The sequence below is a fragment of the Thermobia domestica genome, chromosome 6 (assembly GCF_964235325.1).
Source record: "Thermobia domestica chromosome 6, izTheDome1.hap1.1, whole genome shotgun sequence".
In the NCBI taxonomy this organism is placed as follows: domain Eukaryota; kingdom Metazoa; phylum Arthropoda; class Insecta; order Zygentoma; family Lepismatidae; genus Thermobia; species Thermobia domestica.
This window is the reverse complement of record NC_137459.1, coordinates 257672875-257696672: the sequence shown is the minus strand read 5'-3', so window position 1 is coordinate 257696672 and position 23798 is coordinate 257672875. Positions and strand designations below refer to the sequence as shown.

Here is a 23798-nt window from a genome sequence, read left to right as displayed (position 1 = left end):
GGTGAAAGTCAGATGGTGCGAGGGTATCCCCAGTCACACCAGACGAATGCCCTAAAGGTACGTGAAAACCATGCCCTGGCAAACAACCCCCGACGCCTTTGCAGGATTAACTCGGGGCCTAAGCCAAGGTAGTCCAGACCCACAATGACGTGGACGCGATGTATCTTGTGTGCGTACATACAATATGAAATATCTCCCAAATCCGGGAGCATGTGTTGTGGGCTTGTTTGTCGTTGTTTCGAACAGCATACTCATTTATCGTTGCCAGTGATTGTGTGAGGGTACTCTTGTAGATCCAGTAGCTAACACGTACATGATCTTGCTCAAGACATAGTCTATGCGACCTCGAATAGGCTATTGCTGCTATGACAAACAGAGGGCAGAAGGAGCGATGCTGTATCCAAAATTGGTAACACAAGCGTGTAGAGTTCGAGAGTGATTAACCTCTGCAGTGAGTTAAAGTGGTCCGTGGACTGGACAAGGTGTCGTGCATTGAGTTCTACTACCCCTGTGCATTACAAACTCGTGACGGGACGAATACGATACTTCCACAAGCAGTGAAACCTCTCTGATTGTGTTGATGTTTGAGTGATTGTAGTAGGAAGTGTCGGTAGTAAATAACATTCATGTGGTATACGAATTTGGAGTCATTCCAAATGATCGTGATTTTAGGGGAATGCTGGGAAAATTATAGGGCTGCAGCTCGATTATACGCTGAACGCTATCCACAGCGACAAGCTATTTCCCACAATCTGCTGCGGAGATTAGAAGCACGATTGCGGCAGACAGGCAACATGCGTGGACGCTATGGTGTCCAGAGAAGAGTTGTACAAAATGAAGAAGTTGCCATTGATGTACTTCAGTACCCTGCAGTGCGCCCGTTTCGTCCCGGAATGTACCCGGCCCTGCCCGTTTCAAACTGAACTGGGCCGGGCACATTCCGGTCCGGCCCGGACACTGAAAGGAAGGGATCGGAAACTAATGTTAACCTGTGCTAATCGTAATGTGGTTTGGAAACTGACTCTTTATTCAAGACTGCAAAGTACTGTAATACTACTACTATTACTACTTCTACTACTAATACTACTACTTCTACTATTGCTACTGCGACCACTGCTAATACTACTACAACTGATACGACTTCGCGTCAGAGTTGACATGTCTGGTGGTATCGAATTTATCTTCTAAGTACAGAAAAAAATGAGAAATACTAGTTACTATGGCCGATCTGCGTAGAATGTGAACCGTTGCTTGATCTACAAGGGACAACAGGCTCATTAGGAAAAGACAACACATCTGGTGCTAGAGGTCGTCGCATCAATCCCTGCTCGTGCTATATGAGCTTTGTGGTGGACAAACACCGTGTGCGTGGGAGTCTCCTGGGTGGTCCTGGCTTCCTCCCACTGTTTTCATTCCACCAATTCATCCCATCATCATCCATACGCACTGAGCCGTAGTTACCTAATGAACGTATGATAAACTCAAGTACTTGACCTACTAAGTAGAATTTGGTACGCTACCATTAGACCACGGAGGCCAAAACCGTGAACTGGCGTGCTCATAAGATCAGCGCAATTTGTAGTGATGTTCAGTTAGCAAGGGAAATACCAAATAGTGTTATATGTTCCTGTATTGTTTATAGTATGATACTACCAATATAACAAAATATAATGATCAAATGAATCACCAAGACGCCAGGGTCGATTAGTTGTTCCTGGAACGGTGGCTCAGTGGTTGAGCGTTCACCTCTGGTGCATGGGATCCCTGGTTCGATCCCAGCTCTCACTAAGTGAACTTTGTGGTGGACAAACACCGTCTGGGAGGGGGTTCTCGGCGTTCTCCCGTTTCTTCCCAATTTATTCATTTACCATTTCTCCTTTAGCCTAGCCGGCATAACTGTCGGACGTAAAAGTCAAAGATTTCATTTTCATTGCTTTGTTTTCGTATTACTAGTACTAACAGTAGTGGTATTCGCTGTCGTATTAGTATAAAAATGAGTAGTAGCAGTAGTGGTAGTAGTAATAGTAGTAGCAGTGGCAGCAATAGTGGAATTAGCACTAGCGTTCGTAATCGTAATAGTAATAGTAGTATTAGCAGTACTAGTTGTAGTATTAGTATCATATTTGGTGTAGCAGTTTTACATATCTTCTCTGTTACTCGTAATGCACTAATAAGTGTAGTATAAGACTTTTACGTCCATGAGCTGTATTATTGTACCTTGGTATAATAAACATGGCTGAAGAGAGTAAGCACAGATAACACATAGACATACAGAATAGGGATATAGAAAACTAATCTTGAGTATCTTTCACACGATTTTCCCATTCCAGAAGGACAAATAGACATTGCAATATTATGACGACACATTTTCCATTGCATATTGAAGGATTGACTTGACTTATCAGACTTTTTTGTTCTCAGGCCGGTCACGCCCGGCCCGTTTAGAGCCCGGCTCGTTTGTTTTCGGCCATTTATGGTCCGGCCAGTTTGTGCTCGGCCCGGTTACAGCCCTGCCCGTTCTCCGCCCGACTCGAGATTCGGGCCGGGCCGGGTCGAGCCGGGCACAGAATACAGATCCATCCGGGCCGGGCAGGGCCGTCTTCGGGCCTGGTTTTGCAGGGCTCTGATGTACCTGCCGTTATTGCAGTAAATCCTCATGTATCTTCGCGGCAGATCGCACGAAATCGTGGTATCAGTCAAGGTAGTGTTCTGCGTATTCTGTGGAAATCACATTTTTACCCGTACCACCTCTCTCTGCATCAAGAACTAAGTGATGCGGACTGTAATTTACGGCTTCTGTTCTGCAACTGGGTGGTCAATCGCGTGAGAGAACATCCGAATTTCATTCACTTCATTTTATGGACTGATGAAGCGATATTCTGCACTGATGGCAACGTGAATCTCAACAATGCACATTACTGGGCAGCAGAGAGCCCTCAGTGTATGAGAGAAGTCAATCGGCAACACCGATGGCACATTATTGTGTGGGGTGGCATTGTCACTGGGCTATGATTTTTTTGCTGGTCATTTAACAGGTGCAATGTTTCGTGATTTTTTGCGACACCATTTACAGCCGCTATTGGAAAACGTACCGCTCCATATACGTCAGACGCTGTGGTTTCAATTAGATGGCTGTCCAGCCCATAATGCTACCATGTGTAGGGAAGAGCTAAGTGTTCTATTTCCGCAACGCTGGATCGGAAGAGGTTCCAATCTGCAGTTTCCTCAGCGGTCGCCCGATCTTACTTGTATGGACTATTTTTTCTGGTGTCGAATTAAGGATCTTGTGTATGTCAACCGACCAACTACAATTCGCAACATGCAAGATCGCATTACAACCGCATTCCGGACCATCAACGTGGCCGAGTTGGAAGCTGTTGCTCACAATTACGTACAGCGAATAAATCGCTGTATTGCTGTTCGGGGACATCGCTTTGAACATTTGTGAAAGCCAGGGGGCGTCGACTACAATCCGCAGAAGGTAAGCTGATTCTTTAGCTCTTTACTCATCTATCTCCAATGGCTTGATTGCAACGCCTCAACTTTCTGTCCCCATGTTTTGTTCCATGCTTTGGCAACAGCACATTCGGTTCGTCTTTCTTAGTTGCAACCAATAGTTTCTTCTTCCGTTTTGTTATAGCATAGTACATTGTCCATCATAGATCTTCCCATCCACAGCGCTTCTGTCACAGCCATATGGAAACCACTCTCTTCATACATTGCGTATGTCATTGGTTCCCTATTTGGAGCTTCATTCAACAGCAGCAAATGTACCTCTGCTTACTGTTACAGTATGTACCTTTCCCCCGTCGTGGTTTCTTGCTGACGCTATTGTTGTCGTCACTTTCACGGTGTGATTCAGCGTATGTACAATTGTACGTTCCGTTCGTTTCAGACCAGTATTTACTCTTCCCTTTGGTTCCGCATGCAGAAACCCGCGCATCATCTGACCTTGACCTCGTAATGCGATCGTGCTGCTGCCACAGAGGAAGAAATATGCCGAAATGTTTCCTCTCGACGTTTTTCCCATTGTACGCTTGTTTCAATGGAAGCACAACCAACCCCTGTTTCCATTTCAAATTTTGAAGTTGCCCTCCGTTGGAGATATTCACGATACGCCACTGGTGTCTCTACTATTTTCATTGTATTCTACAGATACGATTTGGTAGTTCGTTTATTTGACGGATCTATGTCCAATGTTAGCTGCGATATAGGCCTGGTACGTTCTTATTGAATCACCCTGTATATATATTAGGGTGTCTGAAAAGTCACCTGACATAGGGTAAGTCTGTTATTATCAGAGTTACAAAAAAGGCAAGAGGAAAAACCGCCTCAAAATATGATGTTTCCAATCTAAATTGAATGATTTTTTTTTTTTTTTAATCGGACGAGCCGTTTGGGCTGTACACCCTTTATGCGCCCAATGTTGAATGAAAATGCAACGTTGCCTTTACCTGGAGTCACAATATAAGCGAATGAAGTTACTGTCTTTTACGCTAACGTGTCGATGGCTAGCCCAGGTTCCAAAATTGCCCCCATTCACTTTATGTTGTGGAGCCACGTCACTTATGTTGTGTCACAAGAGTAAGATTTGTTCTTTGAATGCTGTATTCAAATATGAAGACAAAACTGTAATAGTATGCAGTATAAGAATCCATATAATTTGATAGAGATTCCAAATTTTATTCCCTCACTAGATTCAATTTATCTTGAAAATCTTAAGTACACTCTTTCAAATTGGTCTAGATGAAACATATAAAACATCAGAATCAATTTAATTGCATTAAATGAATGCTTCAAAATTGCGTTAAATGAATGCTGCAAAAAACTGAAATTTATATGTTGTAATACAAACAACTAATCTTTAAAACAATTATTCGCATAACAAGTTAATAATCATATGTTTTAAGTGGATTTACTAATGTATGAGAGTTTTGTGGCTATATAGCTAACCCACCTTCGATGCGAGAGATCAAATTTTATTTCCCAATAGGAATTTATGTGATTCGGATCCTGCGTTAAACCGTAGGTGTGCTTCTCATATAGTCTTGGCGTTGAAAGAGACGTTCAACACTCAGCCAACCAACCGTGTAATATACATAGAAAGGTAATGTAAACTGATTTCTTATAAAGACGAACAGAATGAGAGGGATATACGAAATTAAGTGCATAACTAGAGTGATATTGAGGAAGAAACATATTTTGTAGTTGGCAGTGCAATTGAGCCCAGGTCACAGTCTTTGATAATATTTAATATTTGTCAAATGGAATACGTAAGGACATAGAACATAGTAATTTAATTCTCTCTCTTAGGTTAGAATCAGTCTTTTTTGTTAAAACAAAGAGAATAACATGTCTACTCAAACACACAGAAATAAGAGAACATTACAAAGTTAATGTAGCTGTGAAAAATACTTACAGCATCTGGAAAAGACGAAACCACACAGAGAGAACCAAAGTATCTAATTAAAAAAAAGAGCCAGTTTGCTCATATTACAGAACAAATTGCTTATTCTTCGTAGGAGAAATTAGACTATACCGGGTGTATCAAAAGTTCGGGACAATAGCCCAATTTCGGTATGAGTAAAAATACGAAGAAATGGAAAGAAAGGAAAGTTGTTGAAAATATGTGGTTTTCAATCAATAATTATGATTTTTTTCATTCGCACCAACCGTTTGGCCTCCATACTAGTAAAGCTGCTAATGTTAAATGAAAAAAAAATAAAGTTTCTTGTTCAGTAGACTATTTGAAAGGAACGTAAGGATACACAGAAAGATCACAATGAGCGTGTACATGGTTCAATGAGAGAATCTATAACACCTCAAATTCGCCTCCTTGACAGTGTTATACTGTTGGTGTGGTGAGGGCCCAAGGGAACAGTCTATTTAAGTGTCAACTTTGTTTTTAACATAGGTTGCGTTACCAATATGGTGATCAAGCATCCCCCATTTTAGATTGAAAACCACCTAGTTCCAACTGTTTTCCTCTCTTTCCATTTTCTCACATCTTTACTTATAACAGAGTTGGCATCAAACTTTTGATACATCCGGTATAGTTAGGTTCCATAAGTCACAATTAGTGTCGTGAAAGAGAGCCCTCTTTTCAATCCTTTACTTCTTGGTTCAGAAGTCGGTGAAGTGTAATTTAAACATATTGGGCCTTATGCAGAGTCATTTTGACGTATGATTAACGTCATACTAAAGACCTCACTATTGCAAGAATCATATGTTTAGTCTAACTCTTTAGTATGGCACCCATCACGCGTCAGAACGACTCTGCATAAGGCCCATTAAATATACCTTAATCATAAAAACAGATGCAGTTGTCAGTAACAATATCGATCTTTTTTTCACATTTTTAAAGTGAAAGAGTATAACTCAACCCCGTTATCGAGAATGGAGAAGGATATCTACCTGAAAGTCTGAGCTCTACAACTTGCCACATATGTTTAACACTACTCTGGTCTGGAGATTTTTTGGGTCACGAAAGATGTTGTGGTTCATTCCCATGTTCATGAGGCCTCGCCTCAAGAGCTCCAGCTGTGTGAATTGACATGCTGTCATTTTGGAAAATTTTGTCATTGGTCAGGAACATCTGAATCATCAGATGCCAATTGTTGAATCAAAGGCTTAAGTAATCACTGTTAGTAATGTGTTATGTGACAATGATGAAAAGACTCATGGCATTTAGGAAATTGTCTTCGTCTGCACCACAGAGGAGCAGTCACATTTTACGTTGAGTTGAGTTGATTTTAGTTTAGCGTCCCTTTCAGCAGCGAGGCTATATGCGACGTGGACCTACTGATTAACGTGGAATCCGAACCACATGAGCTCCCGCCGGGAATCGAACCCGGGTCTTCCACGCCAAAGGCGCGTACGCTAACCGCTTAGCCACGGAGGAGCTCAGTCACATTTTACGGTTCAGAACATAAGAACATAAGCTCAGCCTTCAGAACATAAGCTTTTTTGGGCGTTTTCCATACATAAACACAATCTGTAGTTGGAAATAAGGTAAAAGATGACACATTGGACCATTTTACACGTTTCTAATAAACAGTACTACACATTTCATGTTCTTGACATTGTTTTACTCGCGCTAGAGCGTTGTTGACAGTGATCACTGATTTGGAAATTGCGAACAGGCCACATATGTTTCGATATGTAGCTCACGTCAGCTGTTAATCTTTCTGTATTCGTTTTATGATCTTCGATCAAAATCCTTTTTAATGTTAGGTGAGACTTTTCTTTCGTCCATTATTACTTTTAACCGATGATGTACTGTTATGAATTTAATAGACTATCATCAACCTTGGACACTATTCTTCGCGACGCTTAACATACTGAGCACCATAGAAACACAAACCGCGCACAGTGGTACCATAAATTGCTTCGTCAATACTACTTACAAATTCGAATAATCCGCTGGTTCTATTTATTCATGGTCTCAGTAAACTGATTTTTTGTTTCTTTCTCTGTATCTCTTTCTGCGTGTATTTAGAAACACAGAAACACAAAAAACAAGAAAAAATCTAGTAAACATTCCGTCGGAATCGCTTAATTTCGGCGTTACAAGCTACCGAAAGCGTGTGAATATCTTCTAAACTATTATCCTAACACGGAATGCTATCATCTTACACTTGTAATCTGCTCTATCCAAATGTATGATTGAGAATATTTTACTGGTGGCGAAAGAGATTCCCCCACAGGAATGAGGAATTTCTAGATATTCCGATAGGATAGGTGGGTTAGATTTATGACTCATATAACGACGTTCTACAAAATAACAAAATCCGTTGACAGGGCATCGATATCTTGAACAGAATGATCATAACAAAGTATTTCTAGTGTCTTATGAGTGGTTGCATAACTACACACATCACATGAGTGTAGTGGATAGAATTAAATTAAATTAAACCTTCGGTTTAATGACTCACGATGATGCCCTATGAACTAAGGAAGAAAATGAAATGAAATCTTTAAGTTTTACGTCCCACGCTTATGCCGGTTAGGCTAAAGGAGACGGTGAGAATGAGAAATGAGTGAAATGGTGGAATGAAGAAAGTGGGAGGAAACGGGAGAAATCCGAGAAAACCCGCGAGCACGGTGTTTGTCCACCACAAAGTTCACTTGGCGGGGGCTGGGATCGAACCCGGGACCCCAAGCACCAGAGGTGAACGCTCTACCACTGAGGCACCGCGCCCCCGAGCTAAGGAAGACATATATCTATGACATTTAATGATTTTGGAGGAATTAGTGCAATTACAATGGGCAAGGAAATAGGCATATCCCCCGTGAATACATGATATTCTCCCACCACAATCTTAATTGGCCAGGGATTAAAAATGTATTTCCTTACATTAGTGGTGAACGCTCTACCACTCACTTACCAGACAACCTTTATTAATCCTTCCGCGTAAAGGAAGAACGTACTGTTTACAACGCATGTGAAATGATGACACATGAAAACAACAAAACTCTTTATTTAACTAAATGTTGAAAATGTGTGTTAAGGAGGTAGGCACCTAGAAAGGCGTGATTAGATAAACTTTCGAGACAGATAATGGCAAAGACGACAATATTACAGAGGTCAGTGACAGGTAGCTTTTAATGAGATACATATATTATTAAACAACCTACAGTGATGCTCTTTCTGCTATGGGATCAAATGATTGAATAATGATTAAAAAAGTTTGTAGAAAGAGAATATAGAAAATGTGAGAACCCATAGAAAACCCACAAACACGAGTTTGTTCACCTGAACTGGTTTAGAAATCTCCAATGTTGCACAATACGTAATATGGAGATACGGATAAATCAACGTGAAGTGTGATGAATGTATTAGGGTTATGAATTTACGAACGTTAACCAATAAGAAAGGTGGTGTTTACAACCATCGTGTTCTCTTGCGTTTGTGGATAACCCATTAAAAGTAGTGGAATGAGTGAAGGTAGTACATAAGACGTTCATTTGGGATATTCCTTTAAGTGTACTTCGCTAGTAGCAGCGAAACACATGTAGGTGTCATTGGAGCTTTCTGTCAGGTCTTCACAGCAGATCTTCCTTGTGGTTGTGTAGTATAATAACGTAGAAGGACGTTAGCTTGCTGTAGTGAGCACGTTTTATAGCCAGTTTGTGAGAAAAATAAAACGACAGTTGGCCAGTTGATCCATGTTAAGTGTGGAAGTTTCCCACACTTTTAGATCTCCTGTTGTAAAATACGCAAATATACAGTAGTAAGGATGGTGAACTACTCAACGTTTGAGCTAACAGACATGCACCTTACTTATGGAGAGGCACGAGGTAAAAGCTGGGAAGCGAAACACTGGTATTGTGAACGATTCCCAACTCGGAGGTTTTCATCATACGCATCTTTTCAACATGATCTCCTTCGAGAGACAGTATCTGCTTTATCACTTCGACAAAAACAAAGACGATCTTGAGTACAGTACATACTAATTAGTTTGAGCAAAATGCACTTGCTTCGATAGTGGTACTTTCTGAAATCAGAACACGTGCTATAGACTGAGCGCTAAAAACTCAACAGTTCAATGTTTGGTGCATATCAAATAAAGAAGATTTGCAACCATTCAAGTTGTGTACGATGCAATATTACTTGCAAGAAGACTTTCCCCATCATCAGGCATTTTGACAATGGTTTCTACCGAAAACTGTTCTATATCAGGCTTTCTAGGTCTGGTTTTGTGTATTTGCGAGGAAATATTTACAAAGATAGCCATGTTTAACAGGCACAATAATCGTTAATGGCATGTTGAAAAGCCTCAAGCTTTCTCTTTTCAAACATCATCAGCAAAAGTTTTCATTAAATATATTGTGTGGTATAGTGTATGTTCATTTGATACCTACTCGTTTTCATGGCAAATAAAATAAAATAAAATAAACTTTATTTTTCTATGTGACGTCCTGCCAGAATTTCTAGAGAATTTGCCATCAAAAATTAGGTAGCTAATGTGGTTCCAACACGACAACTTACCTGCAAATTTTGACGTAGTTGTCAGAAACTTCCTAAATCAAATACTGGCAGAGCGTTAGATTGACCATGGTGAGCCTGTGGCTTGGCTACCAAGATTGCCTGAAATAACTCCGCTGGATTTCTTTCTATGAGCTGAGATGAAACTCCAGTGTACGAAACACAACACACAAAGACCTCATTGCCCATGTCATTGTAGCCACCATGGTGATATCAGAAATACCAGGCGTATTTGACCATACCATGCAACAACGGATTCATCGATGACATCGGTATAATATAGTCAATGTCTGACAGTTTCAACACAGTCTCTGAAGTGACCCTCATTTTGCCTCTATATATAGGTACGCAACTTTATCATATAATTCGAGAAGTTACGCAATGTGGAGTCCCAGATCAGACGATGGAATCCCAAGGGAGATTCATTTTACACGTCTGCTCTTTCCATGTTTGAACAGTTCAGGTTGTGTACCTTTGTGGGCCGTCTGTTGTCACACTTCTGTAGTGTTGTCGTCTTTGCCATCATCTGTCTCTAAAGTTAATTTACCTACGTTGTGTTAATTTACATTCTTAACACAGTCCATTTCAACTTTTTGTTACATAAACTGTTTTGTTGCTTTCATGTGTGATCACTTCAAATTGTCGTGAGCAATCCGCTACGGAGAAGATAAAATAAAAGGTGCATGGTAAAAGAGTGGTAGAGCGTTCACCACTAATACAAGGGATCGCACTTTCGATCACAGGCCAAATAAATTTGTAGTAGGAGATCGTGTTCGCATTTTTTAAAGGGGCATTCATATTTTTTTCGCACATTGTCATTGCATCAATTCTTCCAAATCATTAAATATCATAAATATTTGTCCTCTTTAGCCCATAGGACAACATCGTGACTCATTAAATCGAATATATCACTTAATTTCATTCTATCCACTACGCACATTCCCTGCTATATTTATCAACCGCACACAACACACCAAAAATATTTCACCATCTTGATTCTATTCAAGATATCGATGTTTTGTCAACGAATTTTCGTTACTTGGTGGGACGTTGTTCCATGCGCCATTAATCAAACCCATCGTAACCTAGCAAAATATCTAGAAAACTTTCACTTCCATTGCGCTTCCACTAAAAGATTTCCAATATGCATTTTTAGATAGGGCAGCTTACAAGTGTAAAACGCCATCTGAGCTCAACGGCTTATAGGTTTGGAGATATTCATGTCCAAAGTTCATTTCTTCATTCTTTCGGTAGCATGTAACTCTGAAACTAAACGATTCTGATTGTAATTGTTTCTTGTTTCTATGAGGAGATTCATATCCCAAGCATTGTAAATATATATATATATATATATATATATATATATATATATATATAGAAAGGTATATATACACTGGCGCAAATTCCGGGGGATGAGGGGGACATGTCTCCTCCAATCTTGGAACTGGGGGACTGTTCCCCAATAATCCGATTTGAAATGAGTTTTTGTGGGAAGAAGTGTAATGATTTGTGTTCGATTGCCACAAAGGAAAGTGAGATGAAATAGATATCCTTCAAGAATAAGCTTCAAATCTACCCGCCTTCCAATGTTGAAATCAACTCTGCTCCACTATCCTCCACAGCATTTCTTTCAACTTCATAAATATTTTGAACATCACTTATATATATATATGCATATACAGCGTTTTATTTCTAAAAGTAAAGTTGCAGGTAAGCTGGACATCAAGTTCTAAATGGTTAAAATGTTGCATATTTTCAGGATATTATTATTATTATTAACGATAATATTTATAATGTCAAGCAGCATATCATTGGAGTCTTAGAATAAAGTTCTTAAGCACATATAGCTATATAAAGATGCTTTAAAAATATCTGATTCTTACATCTTAATTTTGTGATATAATAAACGTAATGATAATCAATATTTCTTAGTATTTTGTTTCTTGCTGTTTCTCGTTTTGTATACAGACAAAAGTTAGCTGCTTTGTTTTCAAAAGGCATCAAGAGTTCCATAAATACTGAGTTTTAATAACAAAATACATGCAATACATTGTTCACATAATGTTTTTCAGAATACTAATCATGCTACCAAAATATTCTACAAACCTCTACTAAATTATTGAATAAACTTTGGGAAAGAAAAAACAACAGTTGTTTTCACTTAATCCTCTTCTTAATAATGAACAAAAACAATTAATTGGATACATTAAAATAGGGACTGAGCAAAGGCTTCTCTGCGGAGAAAGTACAGAGGTGGAGTTCCATCAAAATTTTTGTACTGAGCCGAAGTTCAGCGAGAGACAAATTTATTGGGTTTATTTCGTTGTGGGCGGTCAGTCTTTTCAGAAAAATAAATCTGGTAGGTTCAGAGCCTTTATGGTTTATATTACTGTGAAGAAAAGGGATGGAAAAACGGGAGGCGCGAGGATGTGTCTGCGAGCGAGAGACTGAAGGGCCCAAATATTTCTAGCCCCTGAATACAATTAACTGAATATATATATATATATATATATATATATATATATATATATATATGTGTGTGTGTGTGTGTGTGTCTGTGTCTGTAGGTAAGTATGTACACCGGATGAACAATTTGTCTTGAAATACTCTTGTAAATTTTGCGTGATGCAAATATCGAAATAGCAACATTTTGCAGGAGAAAATCTCCGTCTCCACTACTGGATACAAATTTCGTCTTTCATTTGACTTTTCTTAAACAAGACAGTTCATATCGTACATGAACGAACTCATTCGATATTGACCAAAATTGAGATGATGATAGATTTTCACGAGGTTATTAAACACATGAACTATTTTGGTGTGCAGACCTTTGTTTCCGGAGTTATTGGCTATCAAGTTTGGCCAATAACTTACAAGTAGACCTCACCACTTCGACGTTGCGTTAGCAAAATGAAACAACTACTATCCTAATGTAGGGTTGAATATAACACAATGACAGAAATTTTAGCTGCTAATGAGCACCATAAATATGCGAAAACGAAATGGAAACATGAATGCGGGAAAGCAATCTGCAATATAATTTGATAGTTGAAAGACCGATAGTTTTTTTTTTTTTTTGAAACAGATGGAGGAACAATAGTTATGACTTCAACTATATAAATCGATATAGAAGGGATGTTTATATGACATTCCGGATCATGACCACCATCTTGAAATCCGCCATATTGAATCAACGTCAACTTTTTCAGATGGAAAGAGGGCCATGTGAGGTATCAAACAACAATGTTTTTTTCACCCAATCGTATACACTATTTAGTTTGTCCATATATAGAACGGTTTACAACTTACAGTTCTTTGAATGTTGAAAAATTCGTTGTTTGTAAGAGATAACAGATAACTATAGTGACAATGAACATAGCTGCAGAGATAGCATTCTTACAGAACAAAATTACGGCAACGCAAAAAATGCAAGTCCTCAGCATTCCTAAAATGGTAAAAACAGAATTTTGCATAGCACCATGAGCACCTAATAAAAAATGAAGCGTCATAAATATCACAACCATTCGATCGGATCATCAGTATATACTGATTTACAAAATGCATATTGAATCATACTTGTGAAGCGAGAAGACTGAAATTGATTGTACACAAGGAAATGCAGAGAGACAATAATATCTCTGTCATGCAGTTTTGAATGAAAATGTTTGTCCTTTATTGCATAATCACATATGGAATGCCAATGTTTTGTATTGTCGAAAAAAAAAAAAAAAAACAATACATTCAAAGGTTGAAATATGCTGGTGGTATCTTTTGGAATTCGTCGCACTTCCATTGATTTCCCAGTTGGAGCTGTTGTACGTCTCACCTCTTCATTATTAAATGATTCTCAGCTATCCACCATAAGTAAATTCCTGCCCCCTGCGTTCGGCCAATAGCAATTCACATATCATTCTCGCAGTTCATGTAATCACATTTTACCAGATGTTGATGCTGTCACATGGATCTTGCCAAGTTTCCGCACTAACCTATAAAATCCAGTCTGTAATCTTACAGGTACTAGTCCGTTTTTTTTTTTCCTGAAGAATAATGAACAGCTTACCAACTAACTCTCCCTTTAAATTAATTAAAGGCATGATTGTGTAGGAATGTCTTGCATTTACATTTATTGCAAGGGCCTCGATTCTCCTTTTGCCTTTTATATCCGAAGTTCTCGGGCGATGAATTTCAAACTGAAAACCACTTTGGTCAGCATTACAGACATATCGAAACTCAAAATTAGGCAACATCTGTATGATGCTGTGAACGCAGTCTTTAACGGTCTGCTTTAGCCATGGCTGGCGCTCATGATGAAGTCTTGTTTTAAAGGTTGTCACTTTCCGTAGCCCGATATTATAATGTCACTTTCCGTAGCCAGATATTATAATGTCGTTTGAAGTTCAGTAGCCAGGCCTCCGAGGCTTTTAACTGTCCATAGCCAATATTACGCGCAAAGTTGCATGCCATTCGCTAAAGATCACTGTCTAATACCGTTTGGAAAAGTACTTCACTTGCGTGGATAAACTGCACTTACAATGCCTCCTGTAAAAGGGAACGCTTGACTTCGCGTGATAGTCTTGTATTTGTTTTTTCTTGACACAATCGTAGGTCCACTCACTAATCCGAAATCGATTACATATTGCCTTTTTACCGTGGTTTGGATGTTGTGTCATGTAGTTAATAATTTGTTTCGTCTTCTCAACCGAGAGTGAAGCGCCTTTCTTGCGTTTCGCTGGTGATGGAAGTGATGAGTCTGACGTAGTTTCTTGGACACTTGGTGTTCCGTCAGCATCTTCGGAATCTGTTGTGTGACTACCCCCTTCCGCTTCCACACTAGCTTTTTGATTGTTTATCTCATGATGTGCCTCCTCTAGAATATCCAGAGTGTATTCCCTTTCGAATTCCAGTTCTTCATCCGCTAGGAATCTAATTATGGCATCTGCGATTGCTCTTTCCTGTTCTGATATATTTGTTGCTTTGTGCTTGAACCGTAATATCTGCAACTGATGCAAGAGGTACATGGCAATGTTTGCCTTATTTAACGCCATATCATATTGTTTTTAGTCTGCATTTGTTGCCTGCACCCACTCTCCCTAACATACACACGGACGCACCTCACAGAATTACAGGCACAATGCAATAAACGAAATAACTATTTCTCAAACAATTCCGAGTTCAAGGGTAGAATTGACAGTGAAAATAAATATTTCCTGCACTTGTCTCCTTACAACAGAGTTTGTTGCTGTAGAATGGTACACGATGCGCGTAGGCTCATAACTTATACCGTAGCTGCTACGACCAGGAATGCCATTGGCAACTCATATTGCTATTCTTTTCATCGTGCTGCCCCTACTGCTTCAGTTTGAATGTACAAACGCACACACGAAGTGGCGAGGTCAGAACCACTTTATGAATGCTGAGGACTTGTATTGCCGTAATTCTTTTCTGTAAGAATGCTGTCTCTGGAGCTATGTTCATTGTCACTGTAGTTATCTGTTATCTGATATAAACAACGAATTTTTCAACATTCAAGGAACTGTAAGTTGTAAACCGTTCTATATATGGACAAACTAATTAGTGTATGCGATTGGGTGGAAAAAATCATTGTTGTTTGATACCTCACATGGCCCTCTTTCCATCTGAAAAAGTTGACGTTGATTCAATATGGCGGATTTCAAGATGGTGGTCATGATCCGGAATGTCATATAAACATCCCTTCTATATCGATTTATATAGTTGAAGTCATAACTATTGTTCCTCCATCTATTTCGAAAAAAAAATATCGGTCTTGCAACTATCAAATTATATTGCAGATTGCTTTCCCACATTCATGTTTCTATTTCTTTTTCGCATATTTCTGGTGCTCATTAGCAGCTAAAATTTCTGTCAATGTCTTGTATTCAACCCTACATTAGGATAGTAGTTGTTTCCTTTTGCTAACGCAACGGCGAAGTGGTGAGGTCTACTTGTTAGTGAAAGGTTATTATATGTGGTATGCTGTCGACAATATTAACTCGATAGTGATGAAAATAATATGGTAGTAAACCTTGTGTAGCTTAGTACGTGCATGGAATATTATGATATACGGTTAATCAGTTTCTAAGTTATTGACAACCAAATTTTGAGTTTGACTTACAAGGAGAAGGCAGAGTTTGGAAAGTGAACTTCGGGGCCATTTTTTTGCCAGGTGGAAGTGCACAATTAAAGAGTTTATATTACAAACAGGGAGAATGCAATGGCCAAATATAACGGAGAAAAACAGTCTTAAAGTTTTCTACTCGCCGCATATATCTTACGACGCGCGAATTTACCAAATGACAGTGTGGCAGAGTAAGTAAAATCTGTAACTTATGTGTAAAGTGTCCCGGGTTCGATTCCTGTTCGAGTCATACATCTTTCCTTTTTTGCTTCAACCAATAAAGTAGGCATTTGTAACTATAAGTAAAATATTATTTCACCGTATGTTTATAATGAATAAAGCAATAGAAATTTTCAAATCACTTGTAAAATTTTTCAATGTTACATGTTAACTGGCAAACAAAATTTAATCTATTTCGTAAATACACTAACATCACAAGTTATATTATGGTTACGACCAGTGGCGTACTTACGATTTTATTTCTTGGGGCTTTGCCAACTTTAGTCCTGGAAATGTGAAAATTCTCCAAGATATTTCATTTACTTTAAAATAGTAAATAACATTTCGGAGGAGGGGCTTAAGCCCGGAAGCGCTCCCCTTAAATACGCCACTGGTTACGACAGTCGTTGTGTAATAAGTGTTCTTGACGCTTCGTGGCTAAATCTGTTGACAGTTTGCGAATTACAAAGAAGTTGAGGGGGAAATCTCCTTTGCTAATACTGGATGTTGCTATAACTAAAGGAGATCTACTCCTCATTCCTCTTGTAATTCGCACACTGTCTACAGATGTAGACACTAAGCGTCAAGAACATTTTTTACACAACGACTGCGGTAACAATAATATTTACGCAATATATTAAATTTTGTTCCTAGCGTAGTTATCATGGAATATTGAAAGATTTTACAAGTGATTTGAAAATTTCTATTGTTTTATTCATTATAAACACATAGTGAATTAATATTTTACTTATAGTTACAAATTGCTACTTTATTGGTTGAAGCAATAAAAATGTATGACTCGAACTCGGAACCCTTTACTCATGAGTCAAATATTTTCCTCACTTTGCCACGCCAACACTAGGTAATTTTGTGCATCGTACAATATATGCAGCGAGTAGAAAACTTTAAGTCTGTTTTTCTCCGTTATTTTTGGCCATTGCGCTCTCCCAGTTTGCAATATTAATTCTTTAAATGCTAACTATCAAATCGCAAAAAAATGGCCCCTAAGTTCACTTAAAAAAATCTACCTTCTCTTTGTTAGTGTAATGAAGAAATTTTATTAAATCACCATCGATGAAAACCATCATCGTACCTTGTCCGAACTTTGTACGGTGGTAACAGCTTATTAGCTTTCTACACATTCAAGCATACTGTAAAATATAATGGTGTTCAGAACCTCAGTTTTCAAGTTATTGGCCATTGAAGTTGGGTTTTAACTCGAAATAAAGAAATTCCATTAAAACCAATTGGTGCGACTTATTCGATCTTGACCAAATTTGGCATTATGTTAGACTTTTATGAGCTTACTATGCATATGAAGTATTACGTTGTGCAGAATTTTGGTCCTTGAGTTATTTGTCATCGAATTTGGGGTTTGGGGTTTGGTCCAAACCCCAAGTTTCATAACCACCAAATCAAAACCACATACTTGCACACCACAGCATTTAATACGCATATTAATATTGCTAAAATCTAAGAACACTTCAAATTTTAGTAAGAGAAGACCTTTAGTTTCCCAGTTATTGGCTTCGAAATTTGGGATTTGAACTTAGCAAATCTATTATGGGACGTAAGTACAGTGTGTATTTGTAATTAAGATTTGCTAAAAATCAATGAAAGACTTTCTTTTTCTGCTACACTGAAATTTAGTTAACTGAAGTAGTTAACTGTTGTTGTTTCCTAGTGAAGTTCATTCTCGGCAATGTCTTCGAACGACTATTATTGGTAATGTATCTTTCTGAGGTAAGACGATTGATTTTTTTTAGTATGACTACTGTGAGCTGTGATAGATATAGAACCTTCGGTTATGAAAAAATAAAACTTCAACCTGATGGATGTCCAGCCGCACTATGTTTCATTAAACGGTATTCTATGAATTACCGTAAGCACAACATAACTTATATAGCAACTTTATCTTTGAGTCGTGAACAAATAACCACAATTTCATTGTCTTTAATTTAAAGACTATAAATGTTTAGAAACGAAAGATAAAGTAAAAAATCTAAGCAGAAAATAGAGTTGTTTAAACTAGCATAAAAATAAATTTTGGTGAATCAATTGGTTACAAATCTACTATTGAAGCAAATAATATTGACAGCATTGAATGATGTTATGTGTTTAAATAAATTTTATGACTATGTTCGACAATATTACGTATTGACATATTAACTACAATAAAATAAACTAGAGTTCTATGTTTAATCACATACAACAATATTTAATTACCTACAATTTAAAGAAGAGAAAATTTAAGTTTTAATTATTTGTGAAAATGTAACATAAGTAACAAAGTCACATAAAAATAACAATACTAGCCTTTCATGAAATGTATTGTTTACTGTTATTTAAGGTGTAAAAGTAGTTGTATTGAGGAAGCATTAGTGAAAGAAAAGTTCTTCGTGTTAGCGATATCTCTGTGTAACCACGAGTTAGAAAGTGGTTCGTGCAAGTTACTTCCATTCCTTGAAATTTTCTAGCGTGAAAAGTGGGAACGCACTTCCATTTCGCCCTACATGCCAGCAATCCACCACGTCTCTACATGCAATATATTAGTCCTCACATCTTTTCTCTTTCTTTCTCCGCTTTTCTTTAGCACACACACATTTTATCCCTTGAAAATTTAATTCATTTTTCCTTCTGCTACGGCATGAACTTTCTTACTCCATTTTATATTCTTACGAAAGAATAAATCATGGTAAGATTGTATCCATACATGGCAAACTTAAATGTCCTGATTAACATATAAAATCTTTCCATGTTCACGTAAATCAAGTATAAAAATTTTGTACTTACATTGATTTGCCATAACATTTTGTTTCGTTACACAAGTTATAATAATAATAATAATAATAATAATAATAATAATAATAATAATAATAATAATAATAATAATAATAATAATAATAATAATAAACCTTCTTCATTCAGTATCCTGCGGTACTTCAGTAATAATTTTTATAGAGGTTGTTGGTGAGTACTTCAAATTATATGCCTGTAGACAAACTCCCTCTATAAATAAAATGTTGCATGAGTGTCATAAGATTCTGAAACATGTATTTTTGGATAACGCACATATTGGTTCCTAAGTGAAGTCTTGACCCGACTACGGTAGACACAATAATTTTGGAGCTATGGACTTCTAAAGTTAACTTTTCCTGTTTTTGACAGCTTATAACTCCGAAAGGACACATTTGTGCACCCAGGTTGGTCTATACTTTTTGTCTTATCTTGGTGTTATGAATCACTTCCCAAAAATTGTCGGTGTTGTTTTGAGACACCCTGTATATCTTTAATACAGAAAATCTGATACAAAGCTCTCAAGCAATATTGCTTTCACAAATGGGCTGTCAAAATGCATGATGCACGGAATTTTGGATACAAATTCATATTAAGTTCTGAAGCTACATTTGCTCACGCCTCTTAAGGAGCTTAGCACATACTGACAGTCCAACCTTTGAAGAGTTTAGTCTTGCAAACGATATTGAAATATTTCTTAACTTAATTCATATAATACTCTTGGTCATTCACTCAGTTAGAATGCTATACAGTATTTATACTTATAATCTGTAGAAAATGTATGCAGAATGAGTTGCTGTAGTTTTTTAAGCAATAATGCTAAGGATAAAATCTCCGAAGTTTAGATTATTTTCTGGTTCGAAGTTTTTTTTTTCAAAAATTAAATCATCGAAGAGAAATCTGGAATCCGTTTTTTTCTTTTTTCGCTAGGCTGTCAAATTTCGTGATTTATGCGATTTTGAATATAACCACAAGAACGTGACGCTTTGTTTGTATTAGCCCCTTAGGATGTTCCAAGCAAACTGACATTTTTTTCAACCTATATTTTGTCTAATTCTTCTTCCATCGCATAAGAACTGACATTCACCTGGGTAATAATGGCGACACTTTGGTGGAGTAGCACGACGTAATTACTGTTTAGATCTCCACTTACCTGATTTTTTTTCAACTTTGGTTCAAAGTAGTTACCTAGTGCGAAACATACTAATTTTATGGTGAATTCTTCAGTAAAAAAGTATTGGTGTGACATATAATAATGTAATGTTACAGGATCATGAAACTGTTAGATAATTTGCTGGATGTGCTATCTCTTTCAAGTTATATCTAAATATTGATTGAAACATCATGTGAATAAAAGTTTTGTATAGTGTAAATACGGAAATTCGATTTCAACAATTCACAAGGTATTGATTTGCACGTAGCGATTAATTAAGTTTTTATATATAAAGTACTAGTCACATTTCATATTCATATATTTGCTAACATTACTATATTTACAAATGCGTTTTACGCATTGCGAAGTATCATTTTATCACATACATTTACAGCAGTATATATGACAATGCTTAACATTTTTCGAACACGGATAATGTAATCAGAAACACTGCAGTCATATTAGTTTTTGTTAATTGGCTCTCTTTTTTCTATGACAACCTGTCACCATTTCAAATCATTAATATAACTAAAACAATTACACAATTATTTTAATCAGAATATTTAGTTAATCCTCCTCTCAACTACTTTAAATTATACCTTCTATAGAAGTTTGCGCTGGATAACATTAAGTCACACATATATTATGAATGATTTCTTGAACATTCAACAGAGCTATAATAGTTATAAATACATGATCTATAATAGTTACTACTTCACATACCTATGACTAGTTTCACTAGAAATTCTTGTATTGTCCCTCCGCCATATGATCTCCATTGGCAAATCTCCAGTGGCTTCACACAACAGCATTGCGTTTGACCCTTTCTTCACTGTCTCGTGTTTTAGTCGAGTCACAAATCGTGGAAGTGCTGCGGAGATATTAATAATATATAACTGAACACAACTGATTGCATGTCAAATCAATAAAGCTTTTTATTATACCGTTATGTATTTCAATGGGAAAATATTAGCTAATATGTTTACACATTTTATCGTAATTTGCTAATTTTAGTTCACTGGCTTTTAGTTTTAGAACAATTCATGAGTTGAGTGCAGTAACGGTACATCTTGGGAAATCAATTGTTGAAATATAGTCTGAATTAAAAAAAAAACAAAAAAAAAACAATGAATGAACTTTAAGAAATTTACATTTTTTATTTCATAAACACAACGCAAACATCTGAAAGTAGAATATTCTCATTATAGCAGGGGTACTCAACTTATTTTTATCGCGTACCCCTATACTTTTCCATTCAAGTTGCCTGAGATTTAAGCTATAATTAGAATTATAAGTAACTATATCAAAATAGATTATACAATTTATTAATCATTAATGAATAGCCCAGTTTTAGTGTAAATTAAAGAGTCATCCTATAAATGTAATAGAACTATGTTACAGTTAATATGAAAAAAATATTTATAACATAATGCATTATTTATATAATTTTATGTACCTACTAAGAAGTCATCTTATAACCCAGTTTGAAAATCATTGCTTTAGATAATTTATAATAAACATTAGAAATTTTCTTACAACATAATATTTCAATACTCCCATTAGTAGTTTATACTTTCGAAAGTGCATGTTAAGCCCAGTGGAATCAAGCCTATACAATCGATTTTGTAACGAATTCTTTCCACAATAGCATAATATTAGAAATATTCTCGAGGTATTCTAATGTATATGTAAATATGATTGCTATGTATTGCTCATTAAAAAAAAAAAAGTTTTCTGTGAACATGAATAGTTTCCGCAACGTGAGTGCCAAAATTTTTTGATAAATAGTAATACCAAGAGCTGTAACATATATCATAAAAGCGCTTTATTATCTATTGTGTGGTCAGTGTGTTCATAATTTTATATCTGCACATACCTGTATTTATTTTATAATTTATTCACATCTAACAATCAGTTTATTCTCTCAAGATTTAGTTATAATCTTTTGGACTCCCATGCTGAATATTACCTGGAAGATCATCCCCTGGATAAAAGACAATCAGAGTTCTGGATAGAAAATAGTAAAATTTTGACGGATGAAGGAAATAACATCAAGAAATATAGAAAAAAAAATATTTTAATATATGGGTTCAGAGTCCTAAAGACATACTATATCTCTGACCTTGCTTCCCTATTGCAACCAAAATATATAAATCTGTTTTTTCTGCTTCCAGAATTGGATTTGCACAGTTTGAAAGTCCACCGATTTTTCTCAATGTTAGACGAAATTAATTTGTTTATTCTCGCTTTTGATTTAAGGAAACGCAGTCTCACATAGCTCTTGTTTGATTCAATTCAATAGTGAAATATATTTTGATGTAGAAGTTAGATCTATCAAACATTTTCTGATAGACTAGTTAACATTTGTCGTGTACACGAAGAAGAAAATTCTGTAAAAAAGAGATGTCGTCTTGTTGATATTAATAGAAGTAATTACGTGGTAGCTTTGAAATATGCGATATACCTGTACATATTATTGGGAACAGCTTTGAGCGTTCAAATCATTCATGCACTTTGATACTGCATCAAGTTTAAATATTTCCACATTATCTATTAGGAAACAACCCCAAAGTTATTTTCAAGAGACCATTAACATGTTATTTACCGTGAATGTTCCAAAATTAAGAATAAAGCTAATATTATATTCGTGCCATTATTTGCGCAATGTTGTTCAGGAGCAATGTTACAGTTTCTCTTAGAAAACATGAATCATGGCTTCTTTGAACAATGTAGCAGCAGCGAAAAATGTGTTTATTATTTCAACGATAACTGTTGAAATTGAAGTGGAATTTTCTACACTCAAGCTAGTGAAAGCATTTGTGAGAAATATGAATTTTAGGAGACTTAGTGCTCTGACCATGCTCTAGATTGAGAAAAATTGATGTATAAAATTTCCGATTTTACGGTTAAAGTGATAAAAAATATTTGCTCAAGCGAAAGAAAGACAAATGGAACTGTTACACAAGAATTAGTAAGGTTAATTTTATTTTTTTCTTGCTTATTAAGAAGTGCAAAATTTTAATTTGTACTGATGCGATTTTTTCGGATGAAATTCATGTCTCCATTGCAATAACATTTAATTTTCTGAACGAAAATAGGAAAAACTATAACATTTTGAGCAACTAAATACTCAAGGGAGACCGAAATTTTGTCGTTTTAACTTTGAACAAAATGGATTTAGATGTATTTACTCTAAATATTAATGACAAACAAATTGTAACATTATTCTCAACTTTGTAGAATGAAATATGGTATCATAGATGTCGAAGATACAGATACAGAATATCAGAGGGTAGTTTTTTTTGTTTAATAAAATCAGATAACATTGGAGAAGTGATATTGCTTTGTTTCTCATGGTCCAGTAACCTAGTCAAGCTTCTGTGTTTGCAATAGAGAATACACTACAAAATGTAGTAGACATCGTATAGTCGAGAGGCAAAATCTGGATAAGTCTCCAAAATAAAAGTTGAACAAACCCGAGAGAGTAAAAGCAACCGGTGGTCCTA

At 36.6% G+C, this 23798-nt stretch overlaps 1 protein-coding gene across 1 annotated transcript in view; it reads right to left on the bottom strand.

Annotated features, from left to right (window-relative positions):
* The window catches only part of LOC145687511 (cell adhesion molecule Dscam1-like), a 1370399-nt gene that overhangs the window by 221427 nt on the left and 1125174 nt on the right, over nucleotides 1–23798 (bottom strand). The window contains exon 12 of the mRNA XM_081760977.1: nucleotides 21016–21163. Coding sequence (XP_081617103.1) covers nucleotides 21016–21163 — 148 coding nt within the window. The remainder of the gene's footprint in view (nucleotides 1–21015; nucleotides 21164–23798) is intronic.